Consider the following 18259-nt stretch of genomic DNA (forward strand, 5'->3'; position numbering starts at 1 on the left):
GTAGCCTTTGTATTTGAGATGAAGAGATTCTCCAGGTGAGCCCATCCCCCCGAGGTTTATGGTTCAATGTTTAGAGAAGCTGAAGTGGGAACATCACAAGGACCAAGAGGTGGAAACGAACATGAGAAACAAATGAAACTCTCAATATTTACTTTCTTCTCCCTCTCTCTCTCTCGCTGTCTCTCTCTCTCTCTCCCTCTCCCTCTCTCTCTCCCTCTCTCTCTCCGTCTCTCCCTCTCTCGCTCCCTCCCTTTCTCTCTCTCCGTCTCTTAATTACAGTTCGTGAACTCGTGCTGAACTGTGAGCGAACTCATTCTGACGTATTTCCTATTAATTCCTCCCCAGTCGGCTCATCCGCTGTGGGTAAGGGATGATCTCGGCGGGGCAGAGGGGCTGAAATTGATTTGAAGGTTTTTAACTCGGAGTCTGGCGTCCCTAATTAACTGAACTGAATTTATTTGCATTGAGAATCCAATTTAACAGCAGCATGCAAACTTAGTACTTCAACTCTTCTCTAATTATACACTGATATGCATCCCCCCCCCTCTCTCTCGCTCTCTCCCTGGGCACAAAGACAGACAGTCCAAGAGTTTGTTTACACAGAACTCGGTCTGTTAGTGTGTGTGTGTGTGCGTGCACACACATACGCTAATTTGGAGAGTGTGTCAGTATCTGGGCTAATTGGCTGAATGAACGCGCCGGAGCCTTCAACTTCAGCAAAGCATTATGGGTAGTGGGGAGGGGCTTATCAGCAAGACACACACTACTGGTTTTTGAAATTAATTAACTTGGTGTGTCGCCCAGTAAACACACACACACACGTGCACAACTCTCACAGTCACACACACACACACACATTCTCAACCTCTCTCAGTCATACTCAGGCAGACGCGTGTGGTGATGATGATAATGGGAATGTTGGCCGGTCCCACTTCTCTCCACCAGTTTATGCTGAGTGAACGAATGTCTTAACTAGCTGGAGGCATAGAAGTGTGTGTGTGTGTGTGTGTGTGTGTGTGTGTGTGTGTGTGTGTGTGTGTGTGTGTGTCTGTGTGTCTGTGTGTCTGTGTGTCTGTGTGTGTGTGTGTGTGTGTGTGTGTGTGTGTGTGTGTGTGTGTGTGTGTGTGTGTGTGTGTGTGTGTGTGTGTGTGTGTGTGTGTGTGCACACACGTAGAGTCTGAGCTGATTAACATTTTCGTCTCTTAGTCTACACATTGTTAGATCACCTTTGGGGAAATGTTCACAGAATATTTCCGTATTTCTTTTCATACATTATTTTGCTACATTGTGGCGAGATGAGCGGAGAACAAACGGCGTGCAAACTGCTCTTCTTAGCTTGGTGTAAACGGGGTTGCAGTCAGGCTTCATGTGTGTGTGTGTGTGTGTGTTCCAGGGTTTGGTGCTGAAGGTTCTGAGCTGTCTGGAGAGCCCGTCCACCGTCACGAGAGCCAAGACGCTGCTGCTGCTGCTGCTGCTGCTGCAGGACGACACACACACACTGCTCTACTGCTGCCAACACAGGTACACACACACACACTGCTCTACTGCTGCCAGCACAGGTACACACACACACACACTGCTCTACTGCTGCCAACACAGGTACACACACACACACTGCTCTACTGCCAACACAGGTACACACACACACACACACTGCTCTACTGCTGCCAACACAGGTACACACACACACACTGCTCTACTGCTGCCAACACAGGTACACACACACACACTGCTCTACTGCTGCCAACACAGGTACACACACACACTGCTCTACTGCTGCCAGCACAGGTACACACACACACACACTGCTCTACTGCTGCCAACACAGGTACACACACACACACTGCTCTACTGCTGCCAACACAGGTACACACACACACACACACTGCTCTACTGCTGCCAACACAGGTACACACACACACACTGCTCTACTGCTGCCAACACAGGTACACACACACACACACTGCTCTACTGCTGCCAGCACAGGTACACACACACACACACACACTGCTCTACTGCTGCCAGCACAGGTACACACACACACACACACACTGCTCTACTGCCAACACAGGTACACACACACACACACTGCTCTGCTGCCAACACAGGTACACACACACACACACACTGCTCTACTGCTGCCAACACAGGTACACACACACACACTGCTCTACTGCTGCCAACACAGGTACACACACACACACTGCTCTACTGCTGCCAGCACAGGTACACACACACACACACTGCTCTACTGCTGCCAACACAGGTACACACACACACACACACTGCTCTACTGCTGCCAACACAGGTACACACACACACACACACTGCTCTACTGCTGCCAACACAGGTACACACACACACACACACACTGCTCTACTGCTGCCAACACAGGTACACACACACACACACTGCTCTACTGCTGCCAACACAGGTACACACACACACACACTGCTCTACTGCTGCCAACACAGGTACACACACACACACTGCTCTACTGCTGCCAGCACAGGTACACACACACACACACACTGCTCTACTGCTGCCAACACAGGTACACACACACACACACACTGCTCTACTGCTGCCAACACAGGTACACACACACACACACACTGCTCTACTGCTGCCAACACAGGTACACACACACACACACACTGCTCTGCTGCCAACACAGGTACACACACACACTGCTCTACTGCTGCCAACACAGGTACACACACACACACACTGCTCTACTGCTGCCAACACAGGTACACACACACACACTGCTCTACTGCTGCCAGCACAGGTACACACACACACACACACACACTGCTCTACTGCTGCCAGCACAGGTACACACACACACACACTGCTCTACTGCTGCCAACACAGGTACACACACACACACACACACTGCTCTACTGCTGCCAACACAGGTACACACACACACACTGCTCTACTGCTGCCAACACAGGTACACACACACACACACACACACACACTGCTCTACTGCTGCCAGCACAGGTACACACACACACACACACACTGCTCTACTGCTGCCAGCACAGGTACACACACACACACACACTGCTCTACTGCTGCCAACACAGGTACACACACACACACACACTGCTCTACTGCTGCCAACACAGGTACACACACACACACACACACTGCTCTACTGCTGCCAGCACAGGTACACACACACACACACTGCTCTACTGCCAACACAGGTACACACACACACACACACACTGCTCTACTGCTGCCAACACAGGTGCACACACACACACACACACTGCTCTACTGCCAACACAGGTACACACACACACACACACACTGCTCTACTGCTGCCAGCACAGGTACACACACACACACACACACTGCTCTACTGCTGCCAACACAGGTACACACACACACACACACACACTGCTCTACTGCTGCCAACACAGGTACACACACACACACACACACACACACTGCTGCCAACACAGGTACACACACACACACACACACACACACACTGCTCTACTGCTGCCAGCACAGGTACACACACACACACACACACACTGCTCTACTGCTGCCAACACAGGTACACACACACACACACACACTGCTCTACTGCTGCCAACACAGGTACACACACACACACACACTGCTCTACTGCTGCCAACACAGGTACACACACACACACACACACACTGCTCTACTGCTGCCAACACAGGTACACACACACACACACACACACACTGCTCTACTGCTGCCAACACAGGTACACACACACACACACACACACTGCTCTACTGCTGCCAACACAGGTACACACACACACACACACACACTGCTCTACTGCTGCCAGCACAGGTACACACACACACACACACACACACTGCTCTACTGCTGCCAACACAGGTACACACACACACACACACACTGCTCTCACACACACACACACACTGCCACACACACACACACACACACTGCTCTGCTGCCAGCACAGGTGCACACACACACACACACACACTGCTCCCACTGCTAACACAGGTACACACACACACACACACTGCTCTACTGCTGCCACACAGGTACAGGTACACACACACACACACTGCTCTACTGCTGCCAACACAGGTACACACACACACACACTGCTCTACTGCTGCCAACACAGGTACACACACACACACACACACACACACACTGCTCTACTGCTGCCAACACAGGTACACACACACACACACACACTGCTCTACTGCTGCCAGCACAGGTACACACAGGTACACACACACACACTGCTCTACTGCTGCCAACACAGGTACACACACACACACACACTGCTCTACTGCTGCCAGCACAGGTACACACACACACACACACTGCTCTACTGCTGCCAACACAGGTACACACACACACACACACTGCTCTACTGCTGCCAACACAGGTACACACACACACACACTGCTCTACTGCTGCCAGCACAGGTACACACACACACACACACTGCTCTACTGCTGCCAACACAGGTACACACACACACACACACTGCTCTACTGCTGCCAACACAGGTACACACACACACACACTGCTCTACTGCTGCCAACACAGGTACACACACACACACACACTGCTCTACTGCTGCCAGCACAGGTACACACACACACACACACTGCTCTACTGCTGCCAGCACAGGTACACACACACACACACTGCTCTACTGCCAACACACACACACACACACTGCTCTACTCCTGCCAACACACACACACACACACACTGCTCTACTGCTGCCAACACAGGTACACACACACACACACACACTGCTCTACTGCTGCCAACACAGGTACACACACACACACACTGCTCTACTGCCAACACAGGTACACACACACACACACACTGCTCTACTGCTGCCAACACAGGTACACACACACACTCTGCTGCCAACACAGGTACACACACACACACACTGCTCTACTGCTGCCAACACAGGTACACACACACACACACACACTGCTCTGCTGCCAGGTGCACACACACACACACTGCTCTACTGCACACACACACACACACACACTGCTCTACTGCTGCCAACACAGGTACACACACACACACACACACACTGCTGCCTGCAACACAGGTACACACACACACACACACTGCTCTGCTGCCAACACAGGTACACACACACACACACACTGCTCTGCTGCCAACACAGGTGCACACACACACACACACACTGCTCTACTGCTGCCAACACAGGTACACACACACACACTGCTCTACTGCTGCCACACAGGTACACACACACACACACACTGCTCACTGCTGCCAACACAGGTGCACACACACACTGCTCTGCTGCCAACACAGGTGCACACACACACACACACTGCTCTACTGCTGCCAGCACAGGTACACACACACACACACACACTGCTCTGCTGCTGCCAACACAGGTACACACACACACACACACACACTGCCTGCTGCCAACACAGGTACACACACACACACACACTGCTCTACTGCTGCCAACACAGGTGCACACACACACACACACACACTGCTGCCACAGCACAGGTACACACACACACACACACACACTGCTCACTGTAACACAGGTGCACACACACACACACACACTGCTCTGCTGCCAGCACAGGTACACACACACACACACTGCTCTGCTGCCAACACAGGTGCACACACACACACACACTGCTCTGCTGCTGCACAGCACACACACACACACAGACTGCTCTTCTGCTGCCAACACAGGTACACACACAGAAACACACACTGCTCTGCCACACAGGTCCACACACACACACACACTGCTCTACTGCTGCCAACACAGGTACACACACACACACACACACACACACACACACACACACACACACACTGCTCTACTGCTGCCAACACAGGTACACACACACACACACACACTGCTCTACTGCTGCCAGCACAGGTACACACACACACACACACACTGCTCTACTGCTGCCAACACAGGTACACACACACACACACACTGCTCTGCTCCAGCCAACACAGGTACACACACACACACACACACTACTCTACTGCTGCCAACACAGGTACACACACACACACACACTGCTCTACTGCTGCCAACACAGGTACACACACACACACACACACTGCTCTACTGCTGCCAACACAGGTACACACACACACACACACACACTGCTCTACTGCTGCCAGCACAGGTACACACACACACACACACACTGCTCTACTGCTGCCAACACAGGTACACACACACACACACACTGCTCTACTGCTGCCAGCACAGGTACACACACACACACACACACTGCTCTGCTGCCAACACAGGTGCACACACACACACACACTGCTCTGCTGCCAACACAGGTACACACACACACACACACTGCTCTGCCAGCACAGGTACACACACACACACACACTGCTCTACTGCTGCCAGCACAGGTACACACACACACACACACACACACACACACACACTGCTCTACTGCTGCCAACACAGGTACACACACACACACACACTGCTGCCAACACAGTACACACACACACACACACACACTGCTCTACTGCTGCCAGCACAGGTACACACACACACACACACACACTGCTCTGCTGTAACACACACACACACACACACACACTGCTCTGCTGCCAACACACACACACACACACACACACACTGCTCTGCCAACACTGCTGCCACACACACACACACACTGCTCTACTGCTGCCAACACAGGTACACACACACACACACACTGCTCTACTGCTGCCAACACAGGTACACACACACACACACACACACTGCTCTACTGCTGCCAGCACAGATACACACACACACTGCTCTACTGCTGCCAACACAGGTACACACACACACACACACACACACACTGCTCTACTGCTGCCAACACAGGTACACACACACACACACTGCTCTGCTGCTGCCAGCACAGGTACACACACACACTGCTCTACTGCTGCCAACACAGGTACACACACACACACACACACACACTGCTCTACTGCTGCCAACACAGGTACACACACACACACACACACACACACTGCTCTGCTGCTGCCAACACAGGTGTGTTATTACCTGAGCCAGCTCTCATATGTACAGATGTTTTATCTTATAGGCAACAACTAGAAAGTAGCTCACAATGGCAGTAAGTCAGTCAGTAAGTGTATTTAATGAATAGTTAGGTGTATTTAATGGTATGTATGTGTATTTAGTGAAGTTTTAGGTGTGTTTAAGTGTATTTAGGTGTATTTAGTCAAGAGTTAGGTGTATTTAAGTGTATTTAGTGAAGGGTTAGGTGTAATCAAGGCTATTAAAGTGTATTCAGTGAATAGTTAGGTGTATTTAAGTGTATTTAATTGTACTTAAGTGGTGTGCAGGGGGGTGACTGGAAGGAAATGGTCGTGGCGATGAATGTGATGTTTTTAGCCGTTGGAAGTCGACATCTTGGCTGCTGGTTGTGTTTGAGTGTTTCTCACTGCTTTACAAAAGATCAGTTTCCTCTACGCTAAAACGCACGATGCTGGTTTCAGATGAATTTACTATATTTAAGAGCATTTCCCAATAGCTCTGGGTGTGAAACACAGCTTCATGCAGACGGAGAGAAAGCATCATTCTGTGTGGACATGTTACACAAGACCAGATGAAGATGCAGCAGATTATTGAAGCAACACATTTGGGATGCCGAGTGATTCATCCCGACTGCAGCGCTCAGACACAGCGCTGGTATTTAAAGCAGGTCGCTTTAAGGGGGGATACTTTTCTCATACAATCGCTGCCTGGGGCTGTCGGCGAGGCGGCTGTACTCTGAGTAACCCTCCGTGTAACTAGCACAGCAGCCGTGGGAATGAAGCGATCGCAGCGTACGCACCCTGGACACGCTGGAACTTTACTGGGACTTCAAATGGTTCATTAGCGGCTTGTCCCACCTTTCACCCCACGCCGACTTCCACTGCTGGATGTCACATGATCAGATGCATATGCATTATATATATACATATATATATATATATATCCCTTCTTTTTACTTGCTCCTCCTCTGTTCACTGTGTCAGAGTTGACCTGCCCGTCTCTCTCCCACCGAGCACTCTTCATGATTCAACCACACACACACACACACACGCGCACGCAGGCACGTTGTGTTTAATTAGCTCCTCCGTGGCGTGAAAATATGTGCCTGTTGGTGTGTGTGTGTCTGTTTTTGTCTGCATGAGATAAACTTGCTCAGCTCTTACTTTGGAGGTGTCAAGATTGCCATTGGGGAGTGGAATAGATAGTCTCTCACACACACACACACACACACACACACTGAATCCGGCCCGCCACGTCATTGCATGTGGCCCCTGGCAGCTTGAAAGACACATGATCACCTTTTCTTAAAGAAATGTAAGAAAAATATCCTGAGCTTTTATTTTGAAGGTTTCAAATTAAATGGATTTATGTTATAATATTAGAGACATTTTCTGATGTACAATATTTCTACACTCAAATAACCAATAATCTGTTATTTAACGATATGTTCGGGTAGCGTATACGGTGTTTCGGGTACACCGGCCCTTTAAGAGGCGGCCGTGATTAAAGCCGCTGCTCTGAAGCGTCACTGGGCCATACGCCGCCTCACGGGGCTGCTAGCATGGCGGCGGACTCATCGTCGAGTTTATCAGGCAAACACTTCACATTATGACAGATGGGACCCTTAAATCTACACGAGGACAACAAAGCAAACATCAAAACATAAACAACAACAACACTTCCTGCAGTTTATCCCAAATCCCTCAAAACCCGGCCATGGTGTGTGTGAGGCCCGTTAATACACACTGGCGCTTCTTACTCTGGTAACTCAAACATTATCCCACCCACTAGTCCTGTGGATTTGATATTGTGTATTTCCATAAGGTTATTGTTCTGTTTTTAATGTCATACCATGTTATTAAGACATTAGTGTATTGGACCCCAGCAAACTGATGACCATGTGATATTTCAGTTTTTCTTTTTTAATAAATTCGCAAAAATGTCTACATTTCTGTTTTTTTCTGTGAAGATCGGGTGTTAAGTGAATAATAATGATTTAAAAAATTAACTTTTTTGATTTTACCAAATGGCTGCAATGAAACAAAGTGAATATTTTAAAGGGGTCTGAATCCTCTCCGTACCCACTGTACCTGTGGACATTTGTCTTTCTTATTTACATATTTACTAAAATCTAGCTAAACTCTAGCATTAGCATCTTATCACAATACAGTAAATTAAAGAATAAAGTCACTAAACATGAAGTCAAAGCCCAAATAACACACACAGGACCTGTTTCCAGCTCGCTGCTCATGGAGTAAGAACAATACTCATGAAGACTTTACTTTCAGCACACCAGAAAAAAACAGCTACTTCCTGTCTCGCCGGAAGAACTTCCAAAATAAAAGCACCCAAAACATACAAAGTCACTTACAAAAAACAGTCTTACGGGAAATAGTCACCATATCAAGAGAACCTTTCAGAGTCATTCACAGGGCAGAGATTTGTCGAAGGTTGGGAAAAGATGACCAGGAGGACAAAGTAAAATTCAAAACAAAGTGGATTTAATTAAGTGTGGTAGAACAAAAAGTCCAAAGACACAAAATATTTAAGGTGCAGCACGGGCCTGATGGAGTCAGCTCAAAGCATCGCTCAATAACAGACTGAAGTTCTCCAGGAGAACATGACTCTTTATATCTTTAAGAGCCAGCGTGATTAGATAATATAGATGGAGACGTCATTCGGTTTAATCTTTGTCCGTCTCATCGTTGGAGATCAGGGTGGAGCTCAGGGTGGAGCTCAGGGTGGAGCTCAGGGTGGTCCCACCCTCTGGGCTCACGACAGCAGCACTGGTTGGTTAAAACAGATGGAGGTGTTCCTGGTTTAGACTTTGAACACCTTCTGATGGAGCTCAGGGTGGTCCCACCCTCTGGGCTCACGATCTTCTCGTCATCATCATAATCAGTGTGTGTGTGTGTGTTGTTCTCCATCTAAAGCAGGAGCTGTGCAGTTTCTTTAATATAATAGAAACTAAAAAGGCATTGAAACTATCTGTTGCTTACATAAACAAGTTCTTTGATGGTGACAGGTACGGCTCTTATTAAATCTCAATTCTACGACTGAGCGGTCAGGGTGAGGTCAGAGCCAAGGGTTGCACAGAGTTCCTAGTTGTCCTCCCTGTGTGGATGTGTCATCTTCTGGCCGAGGTCCAGAAGTGTTTGTACCTACAGTATCTGTGCTTCTTATCCAGCAGTGTCAGTATGTTCCAAAACATGTGGGTGAGCATGAGTATGAGCTGTTCTCTCTGGTCAGGACCCTACTGCCATAAAAGGACAGAAGGTATGGTGCTTCGTGGCCTTAATGCAAAGTGAGGGACATAGGGTACTATGTATGCATTTTTATATTCTTAACAGGAGAAAGCTTGGAGGTCCCAACGAGGCGTTGTCTATTAAATATAAGGTAAAATACATCAATGAGTATCCAGGCTCCTTTGAACTGCGCTGCCCCTTTAAGGGAGGAAACGGCGTGTTGGACGTCCTGTGAATCCTGGCTGATGATCTTTCAGCAACATTATGAGGATGAATCCTGCATCTGTAATCATCCTCCTCCTCTTCCTCTTCCTCCTCCTCCTGCACAAGCCTCACCCGACAGCTGGGAATCAATATGTGTTAACTATGACGACCTCGATGTGTGTGTGTGTGTGTGTGTGTGTGTGTGTTACATACCAGTAGGCAGTGGTAACCTTTTGACCCTGCTATGAATTTGTTAACATAATACTATTGATTTCTGTTAAGTAGAAGCAGTCTGACGAGTATAAAGAATATTCCTGAACTCTGAGTCTCTCTTGACCGATCTCTCTCTCTTGTTATGCATCCAGTCAACTTTAAGCTCATTGACCATGAAGCCCTTGAAGCAGAGTGAAGCAGAGTGAAGCCCACAGAGTGTTTCTGTCTAGACTCGTGACGCAGCTGGAGAGAGACCTGCGCAAAGCCACGCCCCTCAGAGAGAAGCCCGGCCAATCAGGATACCTGCCCCAGTGTCTGCATGTACTGGTTGGATACCTGAGTGGCACTGCACTGCTAATACTGGGTACACACACACACACACACACACACACACACACCTACACACACACACACACACACACACGCACACTGACATTTCTATTAAACATGTACGTTTGTGTTGCATTGAGTTCTCATCTCCTCTTGTGTGTCCTTGTCTCATCTTGTGTGTCCTTATCTTTTCTCCTCTGCTGTGTCCTTGTCTCCTCTGCTGTGTCCTTGTCTCCTCTGCTGTGTCCTTGTCACCTCTGCTGTGTCCTTGGCACCTCTGCTGTGTCCTTGTCTCCTCTGCTGTGTCCTTGTCACCTCTGCTGTGTCCTTGTCACCTCTGCTGTGTCCTTGTCACCTCTGCTGTGTCCTTGTCACCTCTGCTGTGTCCTTGTCACCTCTGCTGTGTCCTTGTCTCCTCTGCTGTGTCCTTGTCACCTCTGCTGTGTCCTTGTCACCTCTGCTGTGTCCTTGTCACCTCTGCTGTGTCCTTGTCTCCTCTGCTGTGTCCTTGGCACCTCTGCTGTGTCCTTGTCTCCTCTGCTGTGTCCTTGTCACCTCTGCTGTGTCCTTGTCTCCTCTGCTGTGTCCTTGTCTCCTCTGCTGTGTCCTTGTCTCCTCTGCTATGTCCTTGTCTCCTCTCCTCTTGTGTGTCCTTATCTTTTCTCCTCTGCTGTGTCCTTGTCTCCTCTCCTCTTGTGTGTCCTTATCTTTTCTCCTCTGCTGTGTCCTTGTCTCCTCCCCTCTTGTGTGTCCTTATCTTTTCTCCTCTGCTGTGTCCTTGTCTCCTCTCCTCTTGTGTGTCCTTATCTTTTCTCCTCTGCTGTGTCCTTGTCTCCTCTCCTCTTGTGTGTCCTTATCTTGTCTCCTCTGCTGTGTCCTTGTCTCCTCTGCTATGTCCTTGTCTCCTCTCCTCTTGTGTGTCCTTATCTTGTCTCCTCTGCTGTGTCCTTGTCTCCTCTCCTCTTGTGTGTCCTTGTCTCCTCTGCTGTGTCCTTGTCTCCTCTGCTGTGTCCTTGTCACCTCTGCTGTGTCCTTGTCTCCTCTCCTCTTGTGTGTCCTTATCTTGTCTCCTCTGCTGTGTCCTTTTCTCCTCTGCTGTGTCCTCGTCTCCTCTCCTCTTGTGTGTCCTTATCTTTTCTCCTCTGCTGTGTCCTTGTCTCCTCTCCTCTTGTGTGTCCTTGTCTCCTCTGCTGTGTCCTCGTCTCCTCTCCTCTTGTGTGTCCTTATCTTGTCTCCTCTGCTGTGTCCTTGTCTCCTCTGCGGTGTCCTCGTCTCCTCTCCTCTTGTGTGTCCTTATCTTGTCTCCTCTGCTGTGTCCTTGTCTCCTCTCCTCTTGTGTGTCCTTGTCTCCTCTGCTGTGTCCTCGTCTCCTCTCCTCTTGTGTGTCCTTATCTTGTCTCCTCTGCTGTGTCCTTGTCTCCTCTCCTCTTGTGTGTCCTTGTCTCCTCTCCTCTTGTGTGTCCTTGTCTCCTCTGCTGTGTCCTCGTCTCCTCTCCTCTTGTGTGTCCTTATCTTGTCTCCTCTGCTGTGTCCTTGTCTCCTCTCCTCTTGTGTGTCCTCGTCTCCTCTCCTCTTGTGTGTCCTTATCTCCTCTGCTGTGTCCTCGTCTCCTCTCCTCTTGTGTGTCCTTGTCTCCTCTGCTGTGTCCTCGTCTCCTCTCCTCTTGTGTGTCCTTGTCTCCTCTGCTGTGTCCTTGTCTCCTCTCCTCTTGTGTGTCCTTGTCTCCTCTGCTGTGTCCTTGTCTCCTCTCTAGAGGAGGTGCTCAGTGCTCTCCGAGGTGTGATGGGGAGGAAGCACCCGACCTCGGCTCAGGCCCGACGGCTGAAGCAGACGCTGCCTCTGATGTCTGTGGTGCTGGAGCTGCTCACCTGTCAGGTACGCCGGGGGGGGGGCTTCATGAGGATGTTCAGCATGAGGCTCGCCTGCTACCTGCTACCTGCTACCTCCTCACCTCCTCACCACCTCACCTCCTCACCTGCTCACCTCCTCACCTCCTCACCACCTCACCTCCTCACCTCCTCACCTCCTCACCACCTCACCTCCTCACCTGCTCACCACCTCACCTCCTCACCTCCTCACCTGCTACCTCCTCACCTCCTCACCTCCTCACCTCCTCACCTCCTCACCTCCTCACCTCCTCACCTCCTCACCTGCTACCTCACCTCCTCACCTCCTCACCTCCTCACCCGCTCACCTCACCTCCTCACCACCTCACCACCTCACCTCCTCACCTCCTCACCACCTCACCTGCTCACCTCCTCACCTGCTACCCGCTCACCTCCTCACCTGCTACCTCCTCACCTGAGACCAACCAGCCCTCTCCCCTGTGTTTCCTCTCTCAGGTCCTCAGATGTCGAATCGTCTCTGAAGAGTTCGTATCTCAGATTGGACTCCTGCTGGTAAGGTTTGGTATTACACGTCACGTTTAAAATGAAAGGTCATGTTTAACGACGTTAATGCACCTCAATAAAAGAGTTCTGAGCCGGTCCTCACCTGGAGAGAGCCAGACGTCATAAAACAACCCTAAAAACACAGGATCACACACACACACATGGACGGACAAAGCGAGGAACAATGTTTGATATTTTTGTGCATAAATTTGCAACTAAAATAAATAAATAATAAACTTATGGTTGTATCTGGTGTTGACGTGTTCTCAGGATGACATCACCTCTATCGAGTCCAATGAGACCAACCTGAGCAGTGCGCTGGGTGAGTTACTGAAGGACGACACACCTGTCACACTGTGTTGTGTTTACATGTGTTTCAAAGTGTCACTTCTGTACACATTTAGTATCTTTATGCTCATTTTAATCATCGTTTTTGAGTTTTCACTTCATATTCTTGTTCCTCTTGGAATCGGTTAAAAGTCTCCGGGCGCGATCACACCAGACGAGACAGCGTGCGCCTGTAGAGCAACCAGCCGGAGACATGGGTTCACGATAATTTTTTTTTTTTTAAAGGAAAGAGAACGGAGAATACCAGCATCTATTCCTCGAATGGTGTCTCGATGGCGAAGCTTTCAGTTTCCCTTCCTGAGCAGGAGTCAGCTGGAGTCGTGTTTATATTTACAATTATAAAGATCTTCATCATTAAATACGACGATATGAGCGTCTCATCGGGAAAACAGGAAGGAAAACCTCCTGTTGATCCTATTGGCTGCCTTGAGCCTCCTGTTCATCCTATTGGCTGCCCTGGGCCTCCTGTTCATCCTATTGGCTGCCCTGGGCCTCCTGTTGATCCTATTGGCTGCCTTGGGCCTCCTGTTCATCCTATTGGCTGCCTTGGGCCTCCTGTTGATCCTATTGGCTGCCTTGAGCCTCCTGTTCATCCTATTGGCTGCCTTGGGCCTCCTGTTGATCCTATTGGCTGCCTTGAGCCTCCTGTTCATCCTATTGGCTGCCTTGGGCCTCCTGTTGATCCTATTGGCTGCCTTGAGCCTCCTGTTCATCCTATTGGCTGCCTTGAGTCTCCTGTTGATCCTATTGGCTGCCTTGGGCCTCCTGTTCATCCTATTGGCTGCCTTGGGCCTCCTGTTGATCCTATTGGCTGCCTTGGGCCTCCTGTTCATCCTATTGGCTGCCTTGGGCCTCCTGTTGATCCTTTTGGCTGCCTTGGGCCTCCTGTTCATCCTATTGGCTGCCTTGAGCCTCCTGTTGATCCTATTGGCTGCCTTGAGCCTCCTGTTGATCCTATTGGCTGCCTTGGGCCTCCTGTTCATCCTATTGGCTGCCTTGGGCCTCCTGTTCATCCTATTGGCTGCCTTGGGCCTCCTGTTGATCCTATTGGCTGCCTTGGGCCTCCTGTTGATCCTATTGGCTGCCTTGAGCCTCCTGTTGATCCTATTGGCTGCCTTGGGCCTCCTGTTCATCCTATTGGCTGCCTTGAGCCTCCTGTTCATCCTATTGGCTGCCTTGGGCCTCCTGTTCATCCTATTGGCTGCCTTGGGCCTCCTGTTCATCCTATTGGCTGCCTTGGCCAGGTGTGACGTTGATGAGCGGTTCTCCTCCATGCTTCGCGCTTAAAGTTGAGAATATTTTAACTTTTAAGCGCCTGAAAAACGTTTAAAAGGCGCCGTACCGTAGGGAATGGATAGTTTTGCTCGCGAGGCGTTTGTGAGCGTCTGTGTGATCGAGTCCTTAAAGCCGGACGACGTGGATGAAGCCAAACCCACGAGTCATCTTTAAAATGAAATATCGATGTGTGAACAACTCCTCCCCCCTCGGGGAGACGGATGCGGTGCGTTTCAAATGCTTGTGCCGCTGCCTTGCTCAAGGCCACCGCCATCTTTCCAGGGATGGTTCCACTGAGTGTTGCCGTGGAGATGAATGGTGTGTCCTGTTCCCCTGCAGGTGCAGAAGTGTGTGAGGAGTTGATTAAGACCGCCTTGTCCGTCGTGGAGGTGCTGAGTCAGCACCACGCGCTCATCGCTCCACATCACAGGGCGGTGAGTCTGCAGAGAGAAGGAAGGAAGTGAAGAAGACGAGTCATTACCTGGTGGCCCGATGAGGGAGGACCACTCAATCATCTAGCACATTGTTCCTGTTCCCCGTTATGCAGCATCACCAACACATCACAACTCAACAACAACTCAACAACAACTTAATAACAACTTAACAAACTTAACAACACTCTGATTGTGGATCTCTGCAGAGCTGGAGCCCTGGTGTCCCTCCTCTCTTTCTTTTCCCCTCTTCCTTCTTCCTCTCTTCCTTTTTCTCTTCCTTCTTCCTCTCTTCCTTTTCCTCTTAATTTTCCTTTCTTCCTCTCTTCCTTTTTCTCTCTTCCTTTTCCTCTCCGTTTTCCTCTCTTCCCTTTCTTAATTTTCCTCTCTTCCTCTTCCTCTCTTCCTTTTCATCTTTTCCTTTTCCTCTCTTTCCTTTCCTCTTGCTTTTTCATTTTCCTCTCTTCCTTTTCCTCTCTTCCCTTTCCTCTCTTCCGTTTCATCTTTTCATTTTCCTCTCTTTCCTTTCCTCTCTTGCTTTTTCATTTTCCTCTCTTCATTTTCCTCTTCCTTTTCCTCTCTTCCTCCTTTCCCTTCCCTCTCTTCCTCGGTGCCTTGTGGGCACCTCACACACTGATGACCTCACCTCACACACTGATGACCTCACCTCACACACTGATGACAGCACCTCACACACTGATGACATCACCTCACACACTGATGACCTCACCTCACACACTGATGACAGCACCTCACACACTGATGACATCACCTCACACACTGATGACCTCACCTCACACACTGATGACAGCACCTCACACACTGATGACAGCACCTCACACACTGATGACATCACCTCACACACTGATGACCTCACCTCACACACTGATGACATCACCTCACACACTGATGACCTCACCTCACACACTGATGACATCACCTCACACACTGATGACCTCACCTCACACACTGATGACAGCACCTCACACACTGATGACATCACCTCACACACTGATGACCTCACCTCACACACTGATGACAGCACCTCACACACTGATGACAGCACCTCACACACTGATGACATCACCTCACACACTGATGACATCACCTCACACACTGATGACATCACCTCACACACTGATGACATCACCTCACACACTGATGACATCACCTCACACACTGATGACATCACCTCACACACTGATGACAGCACCTCACACACTGATGACATCACCTCACACACTGATGACATCACCTCACACACTGATGACATCACCTCACATACTGATGACATCACCTCACACACTGATGACATCATCACACAATCGGAGAGTCATTTGGAAAGTTCTGCAACTTTCAGATTTCTAGCCTCTCAACTCAGAGTAATTAAAAGTTTCTTTCGGACAGGTGAGGCCGTTAGGAAGAGTCAGGTGTGTGTTGAAGTGTCTCTGTGAACATCTCCATCTCTTCATCCCCCGGGTTCATCTTCAGTCTTCCAGGCCAGTAGACATGTCTGCTAGTGGCCACAGCACAGGTGTGAGCTATTAAGACACTAATCAACTATTGAACCAACAGAGCCTCATCACAATTGTGTGCGTGTGCATGTGTGTGTGTGTGTGTGTGGGCTATGAGATTGTGTTTAATGACTATTGACGTATGGAAGTGGAGAGCAGCAGGAAGCAGACAGGATGGAAGGAGAGAAAAGAAATGAGGACCAGAGGAGAGCAGGGAAGAGGAGGAGGCTTCTACTGATAGTCGATAACACAGGAAGACACTTTAATTACCTGCAGCTCAGGTGAAGGTGTGCTGCTGGACGAGGACACGGCGTGACGTTTGAGTCTCTGGGCCGGCTCAGAGTCACGTGAGCCGCTTCCTCTCCGGAAACATTTACTTTAGTTCTTTAGTCATCTTAAATCTTTAAGTGTTACACAGACCTTTTAACACCAGAAGCTAAAGATAAATAGAGTTTAAAACACACCTCAGTCACAGAGCGGTGTTCCTGCAGTAGATCTGCATCCACTGCCTCTGGGTTCTACTGTGAACTTTACTTTACTGTTTCCTCGAGCTACAGACAATGACTCTTTATTCTTCATGACGTACTGCATCTTCAGAAGGTTTATGGAAGTAGTTTTGTGCATTGCCTGATTACCAATGTTTACACGAGGTGTGTCTACCCGGAGAAACAGAAGTAGAGTTTCAGAGGTTGCCCCCCCCCCGTTTCCAGTGATTTGGTAAAAAGTGAAAATAAAAGGTGAATCCAACATTTCCTGTGAGAACACAGATGAAATAACACATTGCTCTTTCTGTAATGGCTCTAAAGGAGACAAGACCTCAGACGGTGAGGGGACATGTCCCTCTATCGGTCAGGGGAATTGCACTAAGCAAACACGCACACACATACACACACGCACACAAACACAAACACACTCACACACAAACACACACACTCACACACAAACACACTCACTCACACACAAATGTCGAAGGTTGGGAAAAGATGACCAGGACGGCAAAGTAAAATTCAAAACAAAGTGGATTTAATTAAGTGTGGTAGAACAAAAGTCTCAAAGACACAAAACATTTAACGTGCAGCACGGGCCTGGATGAAGTCAGCTCAAAACATCGTTCAGTAACAGACTGGAGTTCTCCAGGAGAACATGACTCTATATCTTTCAGAGCAGCGTGATTAGATAATATAGATGGAGACGTCAC

The 18259-nt window shown here is 49.3% G+C and overlaps 1 protein-coding gene across 15 annotated transcripts in view; it reads left to right on the plus strand.

The window, feature by feature from the left end:
* ulk4 (unc-51 like kinase 4) overlaps positions 1–18259 on the plus strand; it is an 89759-nt gene that overhangs the window by 44215 nt on the left and 27285 nt on the right. For 14 of the 15 annotated variants that reach the window (XM_056444972.1, XM_056444973.1, XM_056444963.1 and 11 more), the window contains 6 exons: positions 1394–1521; positions 11004–11137; positions 12857–12978; positions 13446–13502; positions 13764–13815; positions 15456–15550. In XM_056444972.1, coding sequence (XP_056300947.1) covers positions 1394–1521; positions 11004–11137; positions 12857–12978; positions 13446–13502; positions 13764–13815; positions 15456–15550 — 588 coding nt within the window. The remainder of the gene's footprint in view (positions 1–1393; positions 1522–11003; positions 11138–12856; positions 12979–13445; positions 13503–13763; positions 13816–15455; positions 15551–18259) is intronic. The other variant, XM_056444960.1, reaches the window with a different exon arrangement.

Source organism: Pseudoliparis swirei, chromosome 22, assembly GCF_029220125.1.
Source record: "Pseudoliparis swirei isolate HS2019 ecotype Mariana Trench chromosome 22, NWPU_hadal_v1, whole genome shotgun sequence".
Taxonomy (NCBI): domain Eukaryota; kingdom Metazoa; phylum Chordata; class Actinopteri; order Perciformes; family Liparidae; genus Pseudoliparis; species Pseudoliparis swirei.